Below are 23,408 nucleotides of genomic sequence, written 5' to 3'. Positions count from 1 at the left end.
TAGCGCGTCCGCACCAAATATAAATAAACATACATGGAGGAGGGGGGGGGGGGGGGGGGGGGGGGGGTCTTTGGGGTTGTTGCTGTTGTGCCAGCATTATGCGTTGAGGATATCATAATGTAGGCTTTATCTTGGTTTTATTTGCGTTTTTCACTTTGTACATAAAGACTAGACTGCAAACTACACACACACACACACACACACACAAAATTAAGAAAAAGCTAAAATGATGTCATGTGTATGCCGAGCCACTAGTAGGTGACATCAAATCCCCCACTGCATCGTAAAAGGTGCCTTTGGCATTTTCGTGAAGGGGAACCTAGCCTCCATTCTTCACAAAAATGCAGTCCAAAAATGTCCGAAAGTAGAATTTTGGTGGCAAAACACAGTCAGGTAGCTAACGTTGGCTTACCTCACCGCCGCCGCCGCCGCCGCCGGTCCCTTTGTGCCACATCTCCACTTGGCTGCAGCGCTCCGTTTCCTTCCTGCCCGCAGTCCTCGCTGGAGTATGATCCGTGGCCGCCGCCGCCACCGTCACATGCGGAAAACATGCTTTTTTTCCTTCCATTTTTATCGCTCTCTGTCAGGGAAGAATTCATACATTGGTGACACTCGTGTGGCCAATTTAGGCATGACTAACTTGTCTTATGAAGGCCCCTTTTGTTAATGGCGTTATGTGCTTCAATAATCACGTTAAACTCAGCGCTTGTTGCTTGCATGCTTTTCGTCACCTCTGGGGGCAAAAAAAACAACAACATTTTTATTTGCCCAATCCCAACGTTTGATGTGGATTTATTATTCATGCCGCTTCTCTTTCTTCTCAAGAGCTTCCAAGATTTGACGTGGAGGATGCCGCCGCACGGGTCCCGAGGAGAACCCTTTCCCCATTATGTGAAACGGACTCGTGATCACTAGCCCGCTTTAATGACTCTCTAGGAAGTCATCGTGTGCTCTTTATTTTGGGTCACCTTGAGGGGAAAAAAAAAAAAAAAATCGTAGTCAGCTTTTTTCGTGAATTGACGAAGGCCGTGCGGCTGTCCGTTTGAACGTCCGCGCCATCTTGTCACAAGCTCTGTGCGGCTAAATGGACTTCCATAAAAGTCACCAAAAACAACGGCGGCGGCGGCGGCCCTAATCACCAAATTGAAAGGCAAAACGGCACCGTGTCATTAAAAGGGGGGAAAGCTCGGTGCCCTTTTGTCATCCTGTCGCACATAAAAAGCTGCCAAGGGCAAACGTTTTAAAGAGGAGAGCACTCCCGCTAATTAAGTCGTTGAACCCGCCGCCCTCCACAAATATGTCGCCGCGCCGTGGCAATCCGGCCAACGGGAGCCGAGCTTGAATGGCCGCTCAGGCGGGAGACCCAATCGGGGAGCGGCGTCTTGGCACCGCCTTTGACGGGACTTGTGGCGGGCGAAGCGCGTCAGCTCAGGGGAAGGCTACTGTACTTTGTAGCATCGCAGCCCCTTTCCGCCATCTGTCAGGCAGGGCTGCGTTCAGCGATGTAGACGCAAGACAGGCGAGTTGGCCGTTTCGGCCGCCTTCATTTTTCTGCTCTGTGTGCGTCTTTTGGCTCGTGCGTCGATTGGGGGCAGGCGGCGTCCCAATATCGGCAGGATTTAAAGGGGGCGCCGTTACTGTGGCAACATAGGCTGGAGGAGACGCTCCTCTGCCGCCTCCTCCTCCTCCTCCTCCTCCTCCTCCTCTTCCTCGTCCACTCTTCAGCTCATCCCACAACAGCAACAAACAATGGCACTTGACAAACAATAAAGCTGGTCGCAGGAGGCCAAACGGTTCACGTTCCCTTTCGGCTAAAGCAAGGCGCAGGGAGACATTTTAAAAAAGAACGCAACGGTGAAGCAAAACAAAGGAAATGTCTCACGTGTGTGTCTCTACAGCTCATCAACACCATTTCATTTAGCTAGACACCAAAGCACAGGCCTGAAAATTAGCAAAAAAATTACAAAAAAAAAGCTCATGGAGAGCGAAATGGTGGGCGGTCAAGGCCAACAAGAGCCTCCCTGCTGGATCACAAGCAACACCTCAATTGTCTTCATTTATGTATCTGTCTAATAAGAATTCCGCTTCCGTGTGTCGACTTTTCTGCCAGGAGTAAAGGTAAAGACCCAATGATTGCCACAATCTATTTGATTTCAATTGGTGTTGTTTTTGTCACGTTTCCAAACAAGCATAGGAATGTCCGCGTAGCTTCATGTGAACAAATAATACAAAACGCCATTCACATGCTAATGTTAGCATGGAAGCAACACAATACTCACAGGCGTGGATGGATTCTTTAGCCGCTAGGAACAACGATGAGCCGCCGCACAGAAGAAGACGAAGAAGAAGAGGAAGAAGTCGCGCTGTTGTTCTTCCTTTATGTCCTCTTGACTTTATTGCCCCCTGGCGGCTACGGTGAGCACAGCATGAGGACCGGCCCAGTGAATTGGAATGCAGCATTTTATCTCGATGCAAAAACTGCTAGTTTTTTGAATTTTTTATTTGCATTCTATTTCATTACGACTATATCTGGTTTTAAACACAACACTGTAGAGTACTTGTTTTACTTATTTAAAAAATAAAATAAAATACCCTGCCGCAACGAGTTAATGCCGTTTCCATTCAAGTCTGAAATGAGCATTTCGAAAACGTGGAGCTACCATGTCGACGATGAGTTTGTGCGTGTGCGTACAGGTTTCATGACCCTGACACGAGGTTCCTTCACGTACTTGAGCGCTGAAGAATATCACGGGGAATGGCGAGAAGGCAAGGCCCATTAGAATGTCACTTGCACCATAACCCGGCTCAACTTCAACATCATCATCTTCATCATCACGGTCACACCACAGGCGTGACGATGAAGACGCTTCACGGCTGTGTTGGATTTTTTTTTTTCCCTCCATCTGCTGAAGCAAGCTCTTTATTTCAAGGAGGCCTGGAGGTCGAGCTGACAGAGAGAGAGAGAGAGCGCGAGGGAGAGTCATGTCATGTCATGTCATGTCATGTCATGTCATGTCATGTCATGTCATGTCAGTCGTGTGTGCTAACAAGAACACACCAGATCACTCAGTCAGCATGTATGACGAGGCTTTGGCCTGATCTGAGCGGACGGCGTCGTCGCTAGCTCCTTTTTGCAGAAAGAATATCTTTGTGGGACAGGTTGAAACGGGCTTGAATGGTGACAGCAGCGCGCCAAGGCGTTCCCTTTCGACGCAAAGGCAGAAAAGGACGAAGGCACGCGTACGCACCATCTGCCGCACGGCGGGACTCGCCATCACACTACCTCAGCCCCGATTTCTTCTCGGGAGTTTTTCTTGTTGTCGTTGAAGCATTTCGGGGCGAGGTTCAACACGCCCGCCAAGGTGTGAGGCGGCGACCCGCGAACATACGCTCGTCGCCGCCGCCGCCGCCGCCTCGTGCTTTGGCTGCCGTGTCCTCCGTGTTGTCACCACACAACATTTAGTAGGCAATGACAACAAAAAGGAAGCCAAGCGGCTTCATTGCTCAGCCGGTGCGTTCGTCATTTCAAAGGTAGTCACTGACTCACTGACTGACTCAGTCACTTGGCTAGCCTGACTCCTCCTGTGGAATTAGCCAAAATGAGCCCCGAATGGGAGCAGGCGTCCAAGAGCCATTTGTTTCCATGGCCAAAAGCTCCACTTGCGCTGTGGGAATGGCACTTTGGCTAGCAACAGTGTCGCCGTTAGATCCTGACGCACTTTGACGTGTCATATTCATATGATGTTTGAGGAGAGCAAAGAGATCTGGACTTAGTTTGTCCAAATCTCTGGTCCAAATGGCCCGCTGAGATTAAAGAGCAAAGCGCACTCTGCTGACAGATGGAGCCTTAATTGACTTTGCCATTAGCAAACTGGCTGTGTGTCTGTGTGTGTGTGTGTGTGTGTGTGTGTGTGTGTGTGTGCGTGTGTGTGTGTGTGTGTGTGTGCGTGCGCTTCCCCTTGTGTAACACCCCTTTGACCTAGCCCCTTCCCCTGTCAGCCAGCCACCTTCCCTCCCGAGCCGCCCCTTTAAACGCCACTAAATCACATTCGTCGCTGAGAACCCGCGGCCACTTATCGGCCTCGTTTGCTAACGAGAAGCGCTCGTTGCTCTGGTGCCCCGCTGGGAATATATTCAAATGCGAAATGAGAATATTCAGCCGCTCTCACATGAGTCGGCTTTCTTCCTCACACGCGGGCAGGCGCGCTCATCCAGCCGTGCATTGATGTGAACAGCAAACAGCTCCTTTTTCCACAGCGAAGCTTCAAAGTGATCATCTTTGGCGCTTGCTTTCCTCTGCCCACACGCAAAACTCTGGCAATGGAACCTTTGTGAAGGCTTCAAAGGCCAGCCCTCAAAAACTGCCAGCAACATCTTGTATTTGATTTGATTTGATTAGATTTGATTTTTGGACCCAAAATGGCTGACTTCCGGTTCCATTCCTGCCACACGGATTGGAAGCGGGAATTCCGAGGCTTGTCCTTGGAATGTGCCTCAGAGTACATTCTTCAAGTTTGAGGCTCATTTTGAAAATAGGAAACTCTCAAATGTTGCCTTTGCTGTCACTCAGTCTCAGGACAAACGCTGGCGTTAGCCTACTCGCCGCCACGCGCGCCCGCGCGCACACACGCCAAAGGTGGCAGCAAAGTGGTTTTGTCAGCAGCGCCCACCTCGGGGACGTGGCGCGGGACAGCTCGGAGACCGCCGTGACAGGAGGTGTCACTCTTTTGGCAGCTCAAATGTGACACGCAAATGAAAACAAAAGAGAGAAAATACAATTGGTCTTTGCTCGTGAAGAAGAAAGTGGCAGCGTGTTTATTCGCATTTATGAAACACGCTTCTAAAAATAATCTCCAGAGATGTCAGAAAGAAAATCCTGTCTTGATCACGCACAACACGGCGCCTGCCTTTCCTTTCCTTTCCTTTCCTTTCCTTTCCTTTCCTTTCCTTTCCTTTCCTTTCCTTTCCTTTCCTTTCCTTTCCTCTTCTCTTTTCACTTTTGCTTCCTGGACACTCGTTGCGTTCGTTTTGTTTCGAAAGCTCAGCCTCCCAAGCCCAGTTTCACTTAGCAACGTCAAATTGGCCAGGTCACGATTGGGCCCGCCAAAAAGTCTCAAGAAGCCACGCCCGCAAGTCGGCCCTTCTCCCTACGAGTGGGCACGTTCGGCTAATTTTGCGCCTTATACGTTTGGCCTAAAGAAATCCAAATTGTCCTGGCCCATCAAAAGCGGACCTTTGCCGGCTGACGAAACCACAAGTCGACGAACGAGCGTATTTCGTCAAACACTTAAAGAGGTGTTTTTTTTGGGGGCGGGAGTGGCCAAATGCGGCATCCGAAATGTTGTCTTGGAGTTAAGCATTAACCCAGAGTTTGGCTAACATTTAACAGAAAGGCGACGTCGCTGACTCAAGTCCAAGTCCGGCCTTGATATGACGTGCGCTGAAATCCAAAACAAAAAGAGGGATGAAAAAAAAAAAAAAACACAAGCGAGGGCATTTCAGAAGGGATCCAAATCGCAATGTCAACCAAAGCTTGAAATGGCGTGTGGATCTTTTCGCACTTTCATTCCGCTTGTTGAAGCGCCGTATTAATATGCTTAACAATCGTTTGTTCTAAAAAGTCAAAGGTAGGACTAGGTTTTTGTCCAATTTCCATTTGGAGCGCCCTCAGCGTTTTATTATGACACTTGCGAGGCGTGTGAAGAGTTCCAACCAAGTCGACGTGCCTGCCTACCTGCCTGCCTGCCTGCTGGGATTTGTGTGCAGTACGTCTTTGTGTGTGGGTGGAGTGCGCCTGTGCGCGTGCGTGTTAAACAGCAGATAGACTCGAGTCTATTGTCAGTGATATGATTATCTGTGTTTAATTTTGGAAGCACTTTGCATGGGGGGGGGGGGCGATCACACTCTTAATTGGCTGGATCGGATCAGAGCCTCGACGACACGACACGACACGACACGACACTGGTGCGGCTCCACCTGCGTGCGCTTGTCGTTTGTGTGTTTGCGTTGCGCAACTCACAGAGGATCACAAAAAGCCCTTGAGAATGCACCAGCCAAGCTTGCCGCTTGCTTGCACAGCATCCCAACAAAAGACGAATTCAAATGTGCTCGTGTGTAAAAATAGACACTAATTGTTATTATGAAATAAATACATAAAATACCTTTGTCTTATGGCTATTTTAGCAACTATAAAAAAACAACTGTATTTCCTAAGTATCATATGTAATTATTTTGTAGGGAAAAAAAAGTGTTAGGCTCAGTTAGAAAATCCCTACAAAGGCGTAAAGTGTTTTATTCTGCATTGCTGTGCCACATCAAACACACACACACACACACACACACACACACGGACATGCACTTGTGAAGAGCAGTAAATGGAGGATTTTCAAGTGGGATCATACTACCTGCCGTGTCGAGTGTTTTATTATTATTATATTTTTTTGGGGCACCAACCCGGCCGGGTGTCTCTCCCTCCCTCCCTCCCTCCCTCCCTCCCTCCCCCAAGCGCCACCCCCTCTTCCCTCAGCCAGTGTCACTGAAATAGCTTCAAGGTGTGTTTGGGTTGGACTTTAACCTCCTCCTGCTGCGTTTCCCCGGCAACCGTCCAGAGTTGCCTTTAATTTGTATCATCTCCATCCCGAGTGCGGCGGCGGTGGCGGCGCTTTAGCTTTGCAGCCTGTTGCCATGGCGAGCTGTTTAAATATCATCTGCACGTGGGATTCTTATTGCTATGATTCCTTCAATGGCCGGCTCGGTTTGCGTGGGAGTGCGTTCAAGGGATCAAAAGGACTTTTTGGGAGAAGCGCTTTTGCTAATCACTTCCTTGGAGGGAGAACAACTTTTTCATTTTTAGGTGCATTTTTGTTTTGCGGAAATGTGTTTGGATTCCTGTCTATTTGTGTCTGCGCATGTGTGCCGGAGTTACAAAAGCGATGCTCCCCGAGTCCCAAATGTCTTTTCCTTCTTTTTCATCCTTCATTTTGTTAATCCATCTCCACGGGGAGGACGCGCCTATTTTTATGCTGCTTCTGTAAAAATGAGGAAGGTGTGGGGGAAGCCTTTTGTGTGTCATCTTATCAGGGAAGGAAGCTTCCCAAAAGATTCCTTTCTGTTTGGAGAGGACAAAACCGCGCACATGCTGATAAGATGCAATCAAAATGAAACATGTAACCAGCACACACACACACACACGTATATAAGGGACTGACTGCATGTGTGTCTAATTGCTTTGCGCCTCACCGTGCACTGCAGGATATAAGAGAGTTTGTGCGCGTCAATGTCAGTCTGAACCTACATTTAAAGTGGGAGGAAATATTACAGCACTGTATACACCTTCTATAACCCTATATATATCTATATATATATAGATATATATACCCATATACAATGTATATATTTGTCAATATCCTTTTATAATATTTGATCTATTCATAGAGTCACATTTTCAATTTGCACTTAAAACGGTATCGCTTGTCCCATAAGGCTGCTTTAATTTGATGCTTTTATTTTGATCTATAGCTCTCTCGCACGCACGCACGCACGCACGTACGCTGCAGGCGTGATGATGGAGGTGCATGTGTAAATAGTGCAAAGGAGGATGGGACGGGATGGGATGGGACGGGACGGGACGGGACCGGACGGGGGGTAGCGCAATGAGCCTTGTTTGCATAGCCAACCAACATTTGGAAGATGCCTCACTTTGAAGCTCACATCCTCAAGCTTGGAGATAACGTTACAATTTAGATGGAATATAGAAAGTTGGCTTTGAGGCTGACCCCAGCGATCGCTTCCAATTTTCCGTGCTAGTGGGACCCGCTTTTGTGCACGCCATATACGCTTTAATCGTAAATGAACCGTTTAAGATAATTAGTGTGGATCAAACCTCGGTGGCGGGATACTTGTTTTTCAAAACACAAGAGAGCGCTTCGATAAACATCAACTGAAACATGAGGCTTTTTCCTTGCTGCAGGTAATCCGCTTCAAAGTGTTGCTGTAGCAGTGGAAATTGTCTCCCCCTTGAGGCAGTTAAAAGCAACTGCAACTACTTTTGGAAATGTGTAACTGACAGCAAAACATAAGAATGTACAGAACATAGATTATTTTATTTGTATTTAAATGTTATTGTCTAAAGTCAAACATTACATTAGAAATGCCAATCTTGACAAATTGCTTTTTTTTCTCTTCCATTTTTGTATTTGTAACAAATGGATTCAGGCGTTGTTGGTCACCGATTGGCTGCGGGTAGTCACGTGGTTCCCTTAACCATTTTGATCATTGATTCACTTTGTCAGGTTTCTGATTAAGTCAGTTTTGATCACCAATTAAGAAAACGGTTTTAAAAATATGAATAAAATAGTTCATTCAATGTGTGTCAAAAATGAAATAGCTGAAATTGAAATGAACTACATTTTGTGGATAACATTTGGAGACATTTGAAAATCTTCTCTCAAAAGGTTTGCAATCAAATTTCGGAATAAATTGAGAAAGCACTGTAAGGCGAACTTCAACGGACCTTCTCGAACAAGGAGCTGAACAGGCAGGATTTTAAAAAAAATTTCCCCCTCCTTATTTCCAAGGACATCACTGCCTATGCCATTCTGTGACACCCACCTCTGTCTCGCTTTTGTGTTTTTGAAAAGTACTTGCCCAATTTTATGTTTCCCAATGAACCCAACGCTTCCCCGCTTTTTGTGAGTAGTGTATGATTGTTCACGTACTTAAGACGCACGCACGTTCAGAGCCACCCGTTGGAGGAGAAGTCCCGTCGGAGTCGTTGCGTCTCTTCCTGGCGCAGAGGGCCGAGAGGCGAGCGGCAGACGCCGCCGCGGAAGCCGAACCACTCCATGGCCTGCTTGAGGGCGGGCACGCCCAGCTTCCTGGTTACCTAGGGAGGGAGGCAGGGAGGGAGGCAGGGAGCAAGTCAGCCCGACCGACTCTTACGTTTCCAGCCCAGTAAATCAAGTCACATCAAGTCAAGACTTGAGGAGTTAGGCAACTCGGGAGCTGCAACAATGGACATTTTTTGGCGCGTCCTTACAGCAGCGTTGGGTTCAATGAGTCGCGCCTGCAGCTCTCGGGCTTCTTCCCAGCGGCCTGACGAGCACAAACGCTCCAAGTCACAAAGCGGCTGGCCCAGAATGTTAGCCAGCGCGCATACTCCGCCCACCGCACCTGAAACACAACCAATGGCGACACGCCTGTTTGCTAAAGCGCTACTCCGAGCCGCTACCTTAGCATTTGCCAACTCACCGACACAGTAGGCGGCCATAAGGAAGCCGGCCGAGCCCGCCAGAACCTGGAAATCCCGATCTTTGGTTTTGTGCACTATTAGGCCCATCCGGGTGATCTGCGCAGGAAACACATGAGAAAATAGCCCACACGTCTGGAGAGAATCTGCCTCCCAAAACGCCACTGTTCATTCCTTACTCGTCACAATTTGCGTCCCAACTCGGACAGCAGAGGGAAGGTGCCACGGTACACGTAAAGGTGTCGGCCAACCACTTCCATTGGACGTCTGCGATCACGTCACACCGTTCCCCAGAGGCGGAAATCAATATAAAAGGTGGCAGGCTGGCTGGCTGGCTAGCTGGCTGGCTGGCTGGCTGGCTAGCTGGCTGGTGAATGAGCTGCCGGGATTTCTTTTGTCTTCAGCCCAATAAAAGCGAAGCTATTCAAGGACTCCGCAGGGAATAGGCTCCCCCTACCGAGTGTGTATTTATAGCTTCGCGGCTGTCAATCGGGCGTCACGGCCTTGGATGATTACAGCTCCTCAGAGGATGACAACAATTTTTTAATACGCCGCCGACTGACAAATTGGCTAGCTAACCCACCGAGCCAGCCAGCCAGCCAGCCAGCCAGCCAGCGAGTGAGCAGCCGACAGACTTCCAAAGAGACACGTAAAATAAGCCAGCCTCTCGCCAGCATCCACAGTGGCTAAAAAGTTATTTGAGTGGCCAGATTTGTCATCAGACTTTTTGACAGTGGGAAGAATTGTTCCGGCAATCTGTCTGGCGACCTTTCACCTTTTGCTTCGCCGGTTCCCGCCTACGAACGAGACGGCGGCGACGGCGGCGTGGGCGAGGGGCCGCGGGGTCGAGCGCCGTCGTCTTCCTCCCAAATCGCAAATCCAGTCAGACGCCACCCACACAGCCCGAGCGTGGTTTTATTTGTTGCCCCCGCGGCCTCAAACGCGACGCGTCGGCTGACCTCCTGGCTGCTGAGCGAGCGAGCGAGCGCACACTGCTTTCCCATTTTTAACTTTTGACTTCTGATTTGGAAACCTTCTTCTTTATTGGCTTTCTGTCCCTGTATTTATTCGTTGTTGGTTTTTTAATGTATGCATTTGGAATTTTCCTTAAAGAGGCGATTCCCTCGCTCAGAGTCCTGCCCACTGGGTCCCAGTGCCTCGTCCTGTCTCACTGGTGACAAGGCCAGCTCTGTGCATCCTCTCACAGTGTCTCAGTTAAGGAAAGCCCACCCTCCTTTCCCCCCCAAACAAACAAAAAGGAAAGTCAAAAGCGCTCCTCACATCTCCGCCGCTGTCCTTGAGTCCCACAATGTTGGGATGTTGGGACAGATGCACGATGGCGTCCATCGGCAGCTCCAAGCCCGTGTTGGCCGGGACGCTGTACAGGATCACCGGGACCGCACTGCCATCCGCAACCTGAAGGGGGAGGCAAAGCGACAACGTCAATGGGGGGAGGGGACAAGAAAAAGAAGAAGAAAAAAAAAGAGCACTCAATGCGTTTTGTAGTTTTCCTCTTTGACCTTGGTGAAGTGCTGGACCAGGGCGTGAGCGTCCATCTTGCCTTTGTAGAAGCACGGCGTGACCACCAGGACGGCGTCGGCACCGGCGTCCGACATCTTGGCCGTGAGCTCCAGCGTGGCTCTCGTGGCTAAACGACAACATCAGAACATAAAGGACCTTCTGGCACTCGGCAAATCACCGACCCCCGCTCAAAAGTAAGAACGGGTCACTACGGGAGGGAAATAATTGCACTTGGGTACTTGCAGCTTCACACACACACACACACACACACACACTGTAGCTCACATTCACAGCCAGAGCCAGCGATGAGCAGCTTGTTGGCGGGCATGGAGCATCGAACCCTCTTCACCACCTCCACGCGCTCCTCCTCCGTCAGGTAAGGATACTCGCCGTTGGAGCCCTGCACCACCAGACCTGTGCACAAAATATAAATGCTTTCAAAGCAAAGAAATATAGCACTAAGGTGTTTTTGTGTAAGAAATACAAACAACATAAGTATGGTAAACATGAAAGTGCTTTCAAAAGGAAAAAAACATAACAGCAAAAATAGTTTTTAGTCAGAAGTGAACAAAGGTCGAAAGTAAAAAGATGCAGCAGGATAGTGGGTTGGAAATAAATTAAGAACGCTGTAAAAAAAAAAAAAAAAAAGTACAGTACATTAAATGACATTGAAAAGTGAAAAAACATTTAACCTAAAATGTTTTCTGAAATTTCTGTGTACATTCACTTTTGATCAAAGATGAAACGATAGGAATGCATTTATTTATTTATATAAAATGTGTTCTCCTGGTATTTTTCTAATGGTAAGACATTTTTGAAATCCAAAACGTAACGTCGATCGATGCTGCTGGAAAGCGAGTTTTCCACTTGAGCTCCTCCCGGAAGTGACGCAGAGCTCGGCGTTTCAATCGATTGAAAAATGTGGAACATTTGAAAATAAATAAAGAATGTAAACGGACGTGTTTTGTGATGACGCTTCAGCCAGCTGCTCTGACCTTTAAATGGAATCGTGGCGTACTTGCGCAGGTTGTGCTCCAATTTGTCGTAGTCGACGTCCTCCTGCACGGTGAAGGGGGTCGCGATGGGAGGGTACACGCCGCTCAGGTCGAGCCGGACGCCGGCGGCCGAACTCAGGCCTCGGGCCCAGCTCGGCCTGGAGCTCCGGCCGTGGCCGAGGCCGTGGCCTAGGCCGAGGCCACGGCGTGGACTTGTTGCCCACAGCCGGCGGAACGACAACATCGGGGCCCCGGAAATCAACATGCTGCCGCCGCCGCCGCTGCACTTGTCTTGTGCGTCTTTTCGCTGGTGTATTTAGACTGCGGTTCCTTTGCTCAGTTAATGTGTGAGCCTCCTGGTTAAATATTGACGACGGTTCTTGCTTTTCGACCCGTTCGGTGGCTCAAATGTTGACTGAACTTGTTCACTGTTTTTTTTTTTTTCCTTTCCACGTAGGTTGAGAATTAAGATACGTGACACATTAGCGCCCCCAAGGGGCTGATTGGTGAAATAGGATCAACAATTGGTCAACTCGGAGCCACATATGAAAGAAAAGCTGCTGCTGCTGCTGCTGCCGCTGCAGCAGTGGCTCTGACTTGGTTCTATAATTAGAAGCCGTGACGTCAGAGTGGGCGCGTCAGTGCAGCATCGTCTTAGCGCATGGACCGAAACACACGACACCAGAGCTGATCGAGGCGGGCGTCTCACCTCATCATCATCATCATCATCATCATCATCATCATGGCGAGCCTACTTCTCCGCCTCTGCCTCCTCCTCATCCTGCCCCGGTCGGATCTCGCCCTGCTCGGCTTCCGCCCGGAGGAAACCGGCCCGGAGCTCTCCGTGCAGGACGGGGTACTGAAAGCCACGGAGGGGACGCGCTTCACGCTTCGGGTCTATTACTCCAGAGCCCCGCAGCAAAAGCTCAACCGGACGCGGGCCACCAGCGCGGCCCCGTGGATCGCCTTCATCGAGGAGCCCGGAACCGAGGTGCCCCAGCCACCGCCGCCGCCGCGCCCGGGTCCCCGTCCCCATGCGCGCAACATGTGCGCGGACAAGAGCGCGCGCACGTCCGACATCGAGGTGCTGGGCTCGTTCAAGTCGGCCTCCAGCCGCAACTCGGTCCTCGTCGAGCTGCTGGCCAAGGAGCTGCGGGACGGGGAGAGCATCAAGTTCTACTCGGTGGGTGGGTGTGTAAGCCTTTCCGCACGCCAGGCCGTGCACGGTGAGAGGGACGTACGTCACAACTTGGTCAAAGCAATGCTTTCTGGATGTTGTTTGACAATTCAACCCACTTGTGGGACACAGTCGCCAACTTTTCCTCTCCTCGTGCTACTTTTGTACTTGTGCCGCGCTGCGCCGCGCCGCGACGAGACTCAACGCTGACGCACAGCGCGTTGAGGACAAAAGGCGTAGCGGCAGCTATGCCGAATCCACGCTCAACGAGTTTTTCCCGCAGATGTGCGCCTTTGACGGGTCCAAGTGGGAGCACCACCGCACTCGGGACTTCTGGGTGGCAGTCGCCGAGCGCTCGGGGGAAGCGCCCGAGCTTTGGATCCAGGTTTTGGTGTCGGTGCTTCTGCTGGCTCTGTCGGCGCTCTTCGGCGGCCTCAACCTCAGTCTCCTTGCGCTGGACCCGGTGGAGCTGCAAGTTCTGCAGAACAGCGGCACCGACCGGGAACAGCGCTACGCCCGCAAGATCGAGTCGGTGCGCCGTCACGGTAAATGCCGAATGTCAGGGTAAATGCCGAATGCGTTGGCTTGGATCGATTCCGAGTCAGGCTTTGAAGCTGCTGTTTCAAGTTAGCTCGGCAGGTTTGGGTTCCAAGGCCTGGGTAAGGTTTGCAGTCTTAGGTAGGGTTTCAAATCAGGTTTTGAGACCTCGGGCGGTGTTGGGAAAAGGCTAGAGATAACCCCCCCCCCTAATCCACCCCCCCTCCCCAGGCAACTACGTGCTGTGCACGCTGCTGCTGGGCACGGCGCTGATCAACGCCTCGCTGGCGGTGTGGACGTGCCGCATCCTGGGCATGACCTGGCTGTCGACGGCCACGTGCGCGCTGGGCATCTTCCTGGTGGGCGAGATCCTGCCGCACTCGGCGGCCTCGCGCCACGGCCTGGCCATGGCGGCGCGCAGCATCTGGCTGACGCGCCTGCTCATGCTGCTCTCCTTCCCCGTGTCCTACCCGCTCAGCAAGCTACTGGATCTCATCCTGCACCAGGAGATCTCCAACTTCTACACCAGGGAGAAGCTGCTGGAGATGCTGCGCGTCACCGACCCCTACCACGACCTGCTCAAGGTGCGACCAAAAGTCGGCTGGCTCGCATCCGCCGTGGAGCCCAATCAAAAGCGCGTGTGCTCGCTCGTGAAGGAGGAGCTGAACATCATCCAGGGGGCGCTGGAGCTGCGCAGCAAGACAGTGGAGGAGGTGTTGACCCCGCTGGGTGACTGCTTCATGCTGGCCGCCGACGCCCTGCTGGACTTCAACACCGTGACGGAGATCATGCGCAGCGGCTACACGCGCATCCCCGTCTACCGCGAGGCGCGCGCCGACATCGTGGACGTGCTCTTCGTCAAGGACCTGGCCTTCGTCGACCCCGACGACTGCACGCCGCTGCAGACCGTCACGCGCTTCTACCGCCGCCCGCTGCACTACGTCTTCAGCGACACCACGCTGGACGCCATGCTGGAGGACTTCAAGAAAGGTACGGCGCCCCGCTGCGGCCTTCCAAGCCTAGGCTTGCAAGCAGAGGCCCAAAAATGAGCCCAGCCGCAGGGCAGCCGCAGGGCAGCCGCAGGGCAGCCGCAGGGCAGCCGCAGGACAAAATGGAGTCAGTCAAAGCCACAAGGTAAGCAGAGATGCGCTCTTAGCATAGATTTACACTAGCATGTTAGAATAAGGCTTGACTTTGCCACAATTTGTGTTGGGCCTCATCATGCCGTGTGCGAGTGCAAGACTTGGTGATAAAATGCGCCGTTGGTTTCTGTCTGTTGAATTTGAGCTGAATGCTAACACCGGAAGCGTTTTCTCTGGGCATTCAGCGAATGCTTATTAGCGGAAAAGCTTTTTCCCCTCCCTCCCTCCCTCCCTTTCTCGCTCGCTTGGCTTGCACTGACCCACTTAGATGAATGAAGCGTGTGTGTCGCAGTGAAAGGCGCACGTTGTGATGAGAAGCACGCACGCAGGCCGGCAGGCAGCCACGCAGGCAGGCAGGCAGGCAGGCAGGCAGGCAGGCAGGCAGGCAGGCAGGCAGGCAGGCAGGCAGGCAGGCAGGCAGGCAGGCAGGCAGGCAGGCAGGCAGCCAGGCAGGCAAGCAGGCAGGCAGCCAGGCAGCCAGGCAGCCAGGTAGCCAGGTAGCCAAGCAGCCAGGCAGGCAGGCAGGCACGGACCTCAACTCCGACACCTTTCGGAACAAGCGCGCGCTCACTCCATTGAGTTCCTTGGGCTTTGCTCTCGAGAGCCTTTTCATTGACAAAAGAGGGAAATTGTGTGCTTTTCTTTGGCGTCACAGCGACGTTCGTGCTTTGCCAGGCAAATCTCACATGGCCATCGTTCAGCGCGTGAACAACGAGGGCGAGGGCGACCCGTTCTACGAGGTCATGGGCATCGTCACGCTGGAGGACGTCATCGAGGAGATCATCAAGTCGGAAATCCTGGACGAGACCGACCTCTACAGTACGACGGTGACATTAGCGGAAGCTGCGACTTAGCTGTTAGCATAGCTGCTATTAGCATGTTTGCATTCGCATTCTTGATGGTATTCGTGATTTGTCGAATTTCCCATCGCCGCGGTGGACGCGACGACAGCCGACAACCGCAGCAAGCGTCGCGTTTCTCGCCACGAGAGGAAGCCGCAGGACTTCTCCAGCTTCAAAATGGCCGACCACGAGCTGAAAGTCAACATTTCCCCGCAGCTCCTCCTGGCCACGCACCGCTTTCTGTCCACAGGTATTGGCCAATCGCGCCAATGTGGAGAGAAAGGACCAAACCGATCCAATGCTAAGCTAGGCTAAGCATGCTTTGTATCAACCAGAGGTGGATCCCTTCAAACCGCTTTACATCTCTGAGAAGATCTTGCTGAGGCTCATCAAGCATCCCAGCGTAGTCCAGGACCTCGAGTTAGACGACAAAGACAAACATTCGCCCAAGAACTTTCTGTTCCAAAGAAACAAAGCGGCAGACTACTTTGTCCTGGTGCTGCAGGTACAACAATCCTCAATCTCTCCCGCCTTCTCGTTGCGGCACTTTGGGTCAAATTGTTTCTCCGGGTTGCGGTTCCATGCTTGCCGTGGCTCCTGATTCGTCGCGTCTTTTCTGCTTTTATTTTGAAAGGCCCTTTCGTCTTCCTTCAGGGTCGAGTGGAGGTGGAGTTTGGCAACGAGCGTCTCAAATTTGAAAATGGAGCCTTCTCGTATTTTGGGGTTCCTGCCATCATGCCAGCGGGTGGGTGGAAAAAACAAACCAAAAAAAACCCCTAAATATTTCAATTCAGTCGCCGAAAACACACACAACCTTCTCGGTCGTGACAAATTCTGTTGTTCTGTTCAGACTCGAGGTCGCCGTGTCGCTCCGAGTCCGAGGGCCGGTCCATGGGCCAGCTCAACGGGGGGGCCAACGTCTACGTGCCCGACTACTCCGTGAGACAGCTAACGCCCCTGCAGATCGTCAAGGTGAGCGATGGATAGCGCTCCGCCTCATGGGGCCACATTAGTCACAGGTTCGCCGGCCGCAGATCACCAGGAGCCGCTACCGCGATGCGCTCGGCGCCTCCAAGATGGACACCTCGCCGCAGACGCCCGAACCCCTCACGGCCGAGCCAGAGATGGGGGCGGCGGCGGCGGCGGGCGCCACGCTGATGCCGCCGCTCCGGGAGCCGGGTCGACACCCGGCCGCCGGCACGGGAGGACGCCAAGCCAAGTCTGGCCTCCAAGCCAAGTCTGGCCTCCAAGCCATGTCTGGCCTCCAAGCCATGTCTGGCCTCCAAGCCAGGTCTGGCCTCCCTCACAGCACCACTGTGCTCAACCGCAGAAACCGCATCGTCAGTAAGTCGTAAGACAGGATGTTGACTTCCTGCCATTTTTTGGGGAGCTACGTATCTTTCTCCGATTTTTGGTCCCCATGCATTTGTTTGTGCTGTTGCCAAAACATCACTTGACTTGACAGACACATTGTGCGGCGGTGAAAAATGTTACAGGGAGCAAGTCCGACGGCCAAACGAGTCCCAGCGATTCGGTCTTCCTGCGGATGGACGAGATCCCTTACGTCCGAGATGCCGGTAACTATGCCATGGTGAACATTGGCTTTCAAGCGGGAAGCGCAGCAAAACGGCGGCGGCCACAAACTCACCGCAGCCTCTGTGTGTGTGTGTGTGTCAGACGTGGCCAGCATTCCCACGCTAACAGACAAGTCTCCTTTCATCAGCGGCGGTCAGTCGGTCAGCGCCTCCGAGGACACGCTGGGAAACAAACTCCGACTTAAACTCAGTCAGTCGCGCACGCGCGCGCTATTCATCAGCCCTTTCCATGTCTTTCTTCAGTTTTGATTCACATGCAAACCCAAGTCCCTCCCTCCCTGCCTCCCTGCCTCCCTGGTCCTCAGCGTGTACCGCATACACTTCAACACACAGGGGCACGGGCGAGTGCACTTCTCCAAATGCACACAGCATTTTCACCTGGAGTCTTTCTTCCTCCAGCGTTGATTTGCCTGAAACACACAGAAAATAGCAATGCTCATCATTTCATTCCATATAGTATGTAGCGCATGTTGATTGCTAATTTGGCCACCGTATCAATTGACCTCTGGCGTGACTTCTTCTTCTGCTGCTGCCGCTTTTGTGTGTGTCCTCCCTCAGGCCACAGGAAGAGACAAAAGTCACGAGAAGACGATAAAACAGACGAGCCAGAAGACAATTTGATAAGGAAACACCGTGAAACAGAACAGGAGGACAGTTCAGAGGGCTAGCTTAGCAACCGGCTGACCGAGACGATTTGGTTTCATCTAACGAGCTCCTCCAGGGGGCGCTGCTGCAATGGAATCAATCTGTTTTTCCGCGCTACCAAAGATGTCGCCACAGCGCAGAAAGTCAACTTTGACGTTGCTTTCAACGACTCTTGCTATTGAATGTTCTTTGCGGATGTCGCACTTTACTTGTTGGCGAAATACATTATTGAGAGACATTTGATACTTTTATGCACTGTGGATGCAAATGAAATGAAAACGTTCCTTCCCAATGAGTCGCTCTTGCCGTAAAAAACAACAACTATTCTCAGCTAAAAACAGAAGAAGACGTTTTGACTTCATTTGCTTGCACACATACACATCCCATCATTACATTCACCGTCTAATGATTGAAGCTGCTTTTTTTTTTTTTCTTTTTCCATGGTTGAATATTACTCACCTTTTACACAGTGACACACATCTTGCAGCATTTTGCGTCTGAACAAGAAAAACATTTTGGATACGACAGACTTCTCACATTGCAAATGGATGTCGAGAGGCCTCCCCGCCTCCCTTCCCTCCCCTCCCTCCCCTTCCCGCTCATGCCATCGTCAAAGCAATAAGGAACCTGCTACGGGCGTGGTTCTTCGAGGAACGGTGGAGCGTTTTGCAGACCGCTCGGAGGGAGGCTGAGCAACGTTGGAGTGGACTGATGGACTGAAGACTATATCAACAAGTGACTTTTACCTGTCAGGGACGGACTTTGTCATAATCAAATAAGAATTTTAGGACAAGTTGAAATACACAAGCAATTATTTACATGAAGAAAACACGTTTTTAGAAGAAAGATATAGCGACTATGTCTGTTTTACAAAGTACATGCACAGTATCCAGTAGTGCACACATAATAATGAATAAATGTGATTTGTAAGTGGAGTCTTTTATTGCTTTTCCCCATGTAACAGCCCGAATCATCTGCATTTTGCCACAAAAGGACAAGCGCTTTTCAAAGGCAACATCAAATTCACGTTTACAGACGGCAATTCAATAATGACCCGTTTCCTTGGAGGTGAATACAGCAGGAGAAGATCCTTCTTTCCATATCATATTTGTCTTTATGTGTTCGCTGATTATTTCCCTTGATTTGCGTTGTGTGTGTGAAACAGCAGTGAGTTGGAAAAAACACACACATTCCTGACTCATTAAATGAGCCGTGATGACGTAGCGTTTACAGTTGACAGCAGTAGGTGACTAATGTAGCTTACCATAGCGTAGCGTAGCTTAGCATAGCGTAGCGTAGCTTAGCGGTGATTCTCCACCAAAAACAATGCGTGCGTTGTCTTTCATCTGTGTGTGTGACGTGACATCCGTTAGGAAAAGGCAGAGCAATGAACTGTTTTCTATTCTACTTGCAAAGCATGTCAGGCGTTGTTAACATGCGCACAACGTGACAATCGATGAAATCCTACATTTTCAGGGAGGACGCCTTTTTTTTTCTCCGTTCGGCGATACGCCATGGCATCGCTCCGTCAAGGTTGGGAAGCGCAAAGGTGGTGGGAAGGAGTGAAATGCACAAGTTGAACAAAACGTATGGTTACTGGCCTGACACAGGCGAGGAGAAGCGGGAGGGACCAACGGACGGCGCACTCCCTTTCACTGGACCTGGGTGACGGCGTCATGGATGGCCTGTGCCACGTAGTCCAGGTTCTTGGAGGTGAGGCCGCACATGTTGATGCGACCGCTCGCCATCAGGTAGACGTGCTTCTCTTTGATCATGAACGCCACCTGGTTGGCTGCGGCGGCAGAAACAAGTCAGACAGGTCACGTTGGAGAAAGACGGGCGGGGAAGGAGTCCACGTGCAGGCGGACGTACGGTTGAGGCCGGTGAAGCTGAACATCCCGATCTGCTGCGTGATGTGGTCCCAGGTCCCCGGGGTTCCCAGGGCCTGCAGCTTGGACTTGAGCTGGTCCCGCATGAGGAGCACACGGTCGGCCATGGTCTTCACGTTCCCTTGCCTGCGGGCAGACAAAGCCATTGGCAAACGACCTCTCGTCGTGTTCGGAAACGTCGGCTCGTCCCGCGGGTTTTCCACGTCCCTCTGGCGCAGCGCAAGCGAGTTTGAGCGACCGTTCTTCCACGGTCCTGTAGGTGTCGCTAAAGCAAAGCAGGAGCCAATAACCGAGAGTGACATTTTGCAGCGCCGATGGATGTCAAAGCGTAGGCCCGGGGGCCAGACCCGGCCCGCAAAAGCAAATGCTGTCAACTCCCACGATCCTTACTAAAATGCGTATGGCATAAATAATAACGTTGACATTTTGCCCAAAGTTTTGTCCCCTTTTGAATAATATTCTTCAAAATCATGTTAATAAAAAAATAAGGTCATCTGAACAACAATTGAGGCTGATTTCAAAACTATGAATCATCTGTTTGTTGCGTATTCACGCGAGCCAATCAATCAATCAATCAATCAATCAATCAATCAATCAATCAATCAATCAAGCAAGCATTTCCTTCTAACGGAAGCCGCAGTAGAAATGAGTTTGACACCCCTGTTTGAGAGCATTGTTCTTGTCTTTACAATTACAAATAATGGGACGGTACCATTCAGCGAAGAGCTCGGGGCAGTTGAGGGTCTTGCTGACGATGCGAGCCCCCTGCGAGGGCGGGTTGGACCAGGTGGTGCGCACGATCTTCTCCATCTGAGATAGGATGCGGCCCAGGTTGTCGGCGTCTCGCGCCACCACCGTCAGGTTGCCCACCCTCTCGTCTGAGGAGAGGTAAGGGAGCCGGCTTGTGGGCGGGCGGGGTTGGCTCGTTCCACCCATTTTAGGACGTGGAACTTGCTAAAGCTTATTGTCCACCTCCTTTTGGACACCCTCACCCTTAGCGGCCACCCAGTAAGCAACGAGTTCACCGTAATAAACTAGGCGTGTACTCACTGTAGAGGCCAAAATTCTTGGAGAAGGACTGAGCCACGAAGAGTTCAAAGCCCTGAGACACAAAGAAGCGAATGGCCCAGGCGTCTTTCTCCAGGGAGCCCGAGGCGAAGCCTTGGTAGGCCGAGTCAAAGAACACAAACAGATTCCTCCGCTGGAGACCGAGAGAAGACAACCGGTCATTAAGGTCATTAAAGACTTGGGAAGACCTCTCCGGTCTTCCAAAAAACCTGAAGAGACCTTCATGATCTCCGCCATCTGCTTCCATTGGTCCGGACTGGGATCGGTGCCCGTGGGGTTGTGAGCGCAGGCGTGAAGCACGAAAATGGATCCTTCCGGAGCTTTCTGTTCAAACACCACAAAAGCGTCACCGTGGAACCTTACGGCCATTTCCATTCCTGCACACGTGACGAGCCAATCGGATGGAGACAGCTCCGGCCAGTTGTTTGCTGCCGCGTAAACTGTGCAATTTGAAAAACCAAGTCACCTCGAGGTCGTCCAGCAGGCCGCTAAGGTCCAGGCCTCTCTTAGCGGCGTCCCAATAGCGGTACGGGCGGACGTCCTTGAAGCCGGCGTCGGCAAACACGGCGTTGTGGTTCTCTGAGATTTAAGGAAAAAAAATGAAGCGGAAGATGCCGCACGTGCTTCCAGTGTGTGTATGAACGTGGACGCACCCCAGGTGGGCTTGGACACGTAAACGGGCGTGGCCGTGTTGTTGACGCCGTTGTACCAACGCCGCAGGAACTCGGCCCCGATCCTCAGGGCGCCCGTACCGCCCAGAGCCTGGACTCCGCCCACCTGAGACAGGAAGAAAAAAAAAAAAAAAAAAGTCATCACATACAATAACATAACTAGTCCACCTTCTTTGAAAATTGAATCCCTAAAAATGCTAGCCGCTAGCACGCCAACAGACTCACCCTGCCCTCCTTGATGGCGGCGCTGTCTTCCCCCAGGGCCACCTTGGAGGCGGCCGAGCGGAATTCCGGCAGCCCGAGGATGGGCAGGTACTCGTGGTTGAGGGTGGCGTCGTCCACGATGAGGCGCTCCACCTTCTTCACCACCGGCAGGACCCACGGCTGAGAGTCATCGGTGCGGTAGGCTGAAGGAGACGGCAGAAAAACACTTTCACTTCTCGTCACCTGACATGACCGTTGGATAAGAAGGTCCGAGGTCCTGCTCCGGTTGGACGGGTGCCGCGGAACTTGAAAACGGACACTGGTGGGACGATCTTAAATTCAAGGAGCAATTGTCAATAAGGGGCTATAATCACCTACAGCTGCCACAGGGTGGCAGCAGAGCAGTGCTTTTGTCTCAATGAAGCTCCTCAACTCACTTTGTTGGCACCAAACATCAAATCTGGTTGTTTGAGTGGGAAGGATACCAAAATATGTGAGTGAGAGCCGATATTTAAAGAAGAACAGACAAAAAGCGAGCGGGAGTGAGAGCCGATACGTCAAGGTTGCAGCCAACTCGACTGAGAGCGTACGCGAGTGCTTGACCTCCGAGGAACTCGTGGCGTGCAGACGTGTGTCGTATCACCTATCAGCACACTGTAATCCGAAAAGATGGCCACAGACAAGCGCTTTCAAAGCAGCTGCTTCCTGAAAGTACTTGCCAATAAACGCGGCATTTCTTTTCATCGCTTTCGTGCTCCCTAATGGCACTGTGAAGGCGTCGCAAACTACAATCGCAACAAGTTTGTATTTTACAATAAGCACCGGTTCTTTTTATATTGGAGTCAAGGCAACGGAGGAAAGTTGACTTCATATACAAATAAATTCAGTGAAGCCACAGAACCAAATGTATTTAAAACCAAACCCGAAACTCATGCATTGATATTGTCAACCACATGAACAAAGGACGCGTTCCTCATGTTATTGTAACTTTTGGTTTCGTTTTATTTGACTTGACCTTTGGGTTTTTTTGTTTTTTTTTTTCAATTATGGTAGTTTGTAACTTTTAATTTCGTTTTATTTCACTTGACTTTCTATTATAGTGGTTTGAGTAACTTCACGAGTTTTCGTTAACTGCAAAAATCTTGGGAGAGATGGGGAAGTGATGCGTTTGCGGTCCTGCCTCCATGACAGAGAAGTACTTTTGCGGTTTTGCCACGTGACCCGTGAACGCAACTCGGCCAGGCTGACTGAATGGGATCAGCTAGCCTTTTAGCATCATTAGCTTCGCTTACCTCCGACCCCGAGATTCACCTTCTGCGGGTGGCTGTCGTCGCGGAAATCGGCGCTCAGTTTGAAGACAGCCACCGGGGGGGCTTGCGGGACGTCGCTGAACACGGACATGGCTGCGGAGTGGAGACAATAGGACGGCGGCAGCAGGCAGTGACTTGGTGGGGGACGGAACGCAGTTCACCTTCACGGATCTGGGAGGACAGAGCGAGGCGTCAGCGGCGCGCAGCCGCAACCAATGAGACGCCTCCTTAATTGTGACGTATTTTCCTAAACCAATGGGAGGTCAACTAGGAAGTGGTCCGTTATCGATGCGTATTTCCATTCGAATTGGGCGCCTCCGATTCAAACGTGCATCTTCGATCAATGGAATTTGACTTGTAGAATGCGATGTCGAATTAAATGTGTTTCTTCCCTGCCAAACTGACCGAAGAGGAGCGCAACTCAAGGACGCAGGAACAACGTTTAACCGTTAGATGTCAGTGTTACCTTACAAGGATGAACGAAATAGCGCATTCGCTTCCAAATGGAATGCATTGAGTGTTTTGGATCCATTGTCTGAAAATGTTCTCCTCACGAGACGAGGGA

At 51.3% G+C, this 23,408-nt stretch overlaps 3 protein-coding genes and 1 long non-coding RNA gene across 4 annotated transcripts; 1 reads left to right on the top strand and 3 right to left on the bottom strand.

Annotated features, from left to right (window-relative positions):
- Positions 1-757: 757 nt before the first annotated feature.
- LOC125969026 (uncharacterized) lies at positions 758-6,460 on the bottom strand. Its single transcript, XR_007481406.1, has 2 exons — positions 2,280-6,460; positions 758-968 (listed from the first exon to the last, which is right to left on the bottom strand). It is a non-coding gene; the product is annotated as an uncharacterized lncRNA (long non-coding RNA).
- A 1,623-nt stretch (positions 6,461-8,083) lies between these two features.
- Positions 8,084-12,028, bottom strand: hoga1 (4-hydroxy-2-oxoglutarate aldolase 1). Its single transcript, XM_049720663.1, has 7 exons — positions 11,764-12,028; positions 11,054-11,182; positions 10,768-10,895; positions 10,529-10,663; positions 9,250-9,346; positions 9,038-9,171; positions 8,084-8,884 (listed from the first exon to the last, which is right to left on the bottom strand). The coding sequence occupies exons 1-7, from the start codon at positions 12,026-12,028 to the stop codon at positions 8,735-8,737; spliced, it is 1,038 nt and encodes a 345-aa protein (XP_049576620.1). The 3' UTR covers positions 8,084-8,734.
- Positions 12,029-12,505: 477 nt separating this feature from the next.
- Positions 12,506-18,631, top strand: LOC125968986 (metal transporter CNNM1). Its single transcript, XM_049720597.2, has 13 exons — positions 12,506-12,946; positions 13,224-13,485; positions 13,709-14,061; positions 14,134-14,467; positions 15,295-15,438; positions 15,571-15,711; positions 15,797-15,966; positions 16,116-16,206; positions 16,312-16,433; positions 16,496-16,805; positions 16,958-17,038; positions 17,139-17,246; positions 17,615-18,631. Exons 1-13 carry the CDS (start codon positions 12,506-12,508, stop codon positions 17,722-17,724), a joined length of 2,667 nt encoding a protein of 888 aa, XP_049576554.1. The 3' UTR covers positions 17,725-18,631.
- LOC125969008 (aspartate aminotransferase, cytoplasmic) lies at positions 18,622-23,046 on the bottom strand. The gene is made up of 9 exons (XM_049720651.2): positions 22,826-23,046; positions 21,555-21,736; positions 21,312-21,435; positions 21,125-21,237; positions 20,878-20,982; positions 20,641-20,791; positions 20,303-20,468; positions 19,574-19,716; positions 18,622-19,493 (listed from the first exon to the last, which is right to left on the bottom strand). Exons 1-9 carry the CDS (start codon positions 22,932-22,934, stop codon positions 19,354-19,356), a joined length of 1,233 nt encoding a protein of 410 aa, XP_049576608.1. The 5' UTR covers positions 22,935-23,046; the 3' UTR covers positions 18,622-19,353.
- Between the last annotated feature and the right edge of the window lie 362 nt (positions 23,047-23,408).

This window comes from Syngnathus scovelli, chromosome 5 (assembly GCF_024217435.2).
Source record: "Syngnathus scovelli strain Florida chromosome 5, RoL_Ssco_1.2, whole genome shotgun sequence".
NCBI lineage: Eukaryota > Metazoa > Chordata > Actinopteri > Syngnathiformes > Syngnathidae > Syngnathus > Syngnathus scovelli.
This window is presented reverse-complemented; position numbering and strand designations above follow the sequence as displayed.

Bases quoted from the DNA above. Each gene is read 5' to 3' on its own strand.
- LOC125968986 (XM_049720597.2), top strand. From the start codon at position 12,506: ATGGCGAGCCTACTTCTCCGCCTCTGCCTCCTCCTCATCCTGCCCCGG. The intron at 13,486-13,708 runs GTAAATGCCGAA...CCCCCTCCCCAG, and splicing joins CGAGTCGGTGCGCCGTCACG to GCAACTACGTGCTGTGCACG. The intron at 15,967-16,115 runs GTACAACAATCC...GTCTTCCTTCAG, and splicing joins ACTTTGTCCTGGTGCTGCAG to GGTCGAGTGGAGGTGGAGTT.
- hoga1 (XM_049720663.1), bottom strand. From the start codon at position 12,028: ATGTTGATTTCCGGGGCCCCGATGTTGTCGTTCCGCCGGCTGTGGGCA. The intron at 10,896-11,053 runs GTGAGCTACAGT...GTTGTCGTTTAG, and splicing joins CGCTGGCTCTGGCTGTGAAT to CCACGAGAGCCACGCTGGAG. The intron at 8,885-9,037 runs GTAAGGACGCGC...CTCCCTCCCTAG, and splicing joins TCATTGAACCCAACGCTGCT to GTAACCAGGAAGCTGGGCGT.
- LOC125969008 (XM_049720651.2), bottom strand. From the start codon at position 22,934: ATGTCCGTGTTCAGCGACGTCCCGCAAGCCCCCCCGGTGGCTGTCTTC. The intron at 19,717-20,302 runs GTACCGTCCCAT...GTCTGCCCGCAG, and splicing joins CCCGAGCTCTTCGCTGAATG to GCAAGGGAACGTGAAGACCA. The intron at 19,494-19,573 runs GTACGTCCGCCT...CTGCCGCCGCAG, and splicing joins CAGCTTCACCGGCCTCAACC to CCAACCAGGTGGCGTTCATG.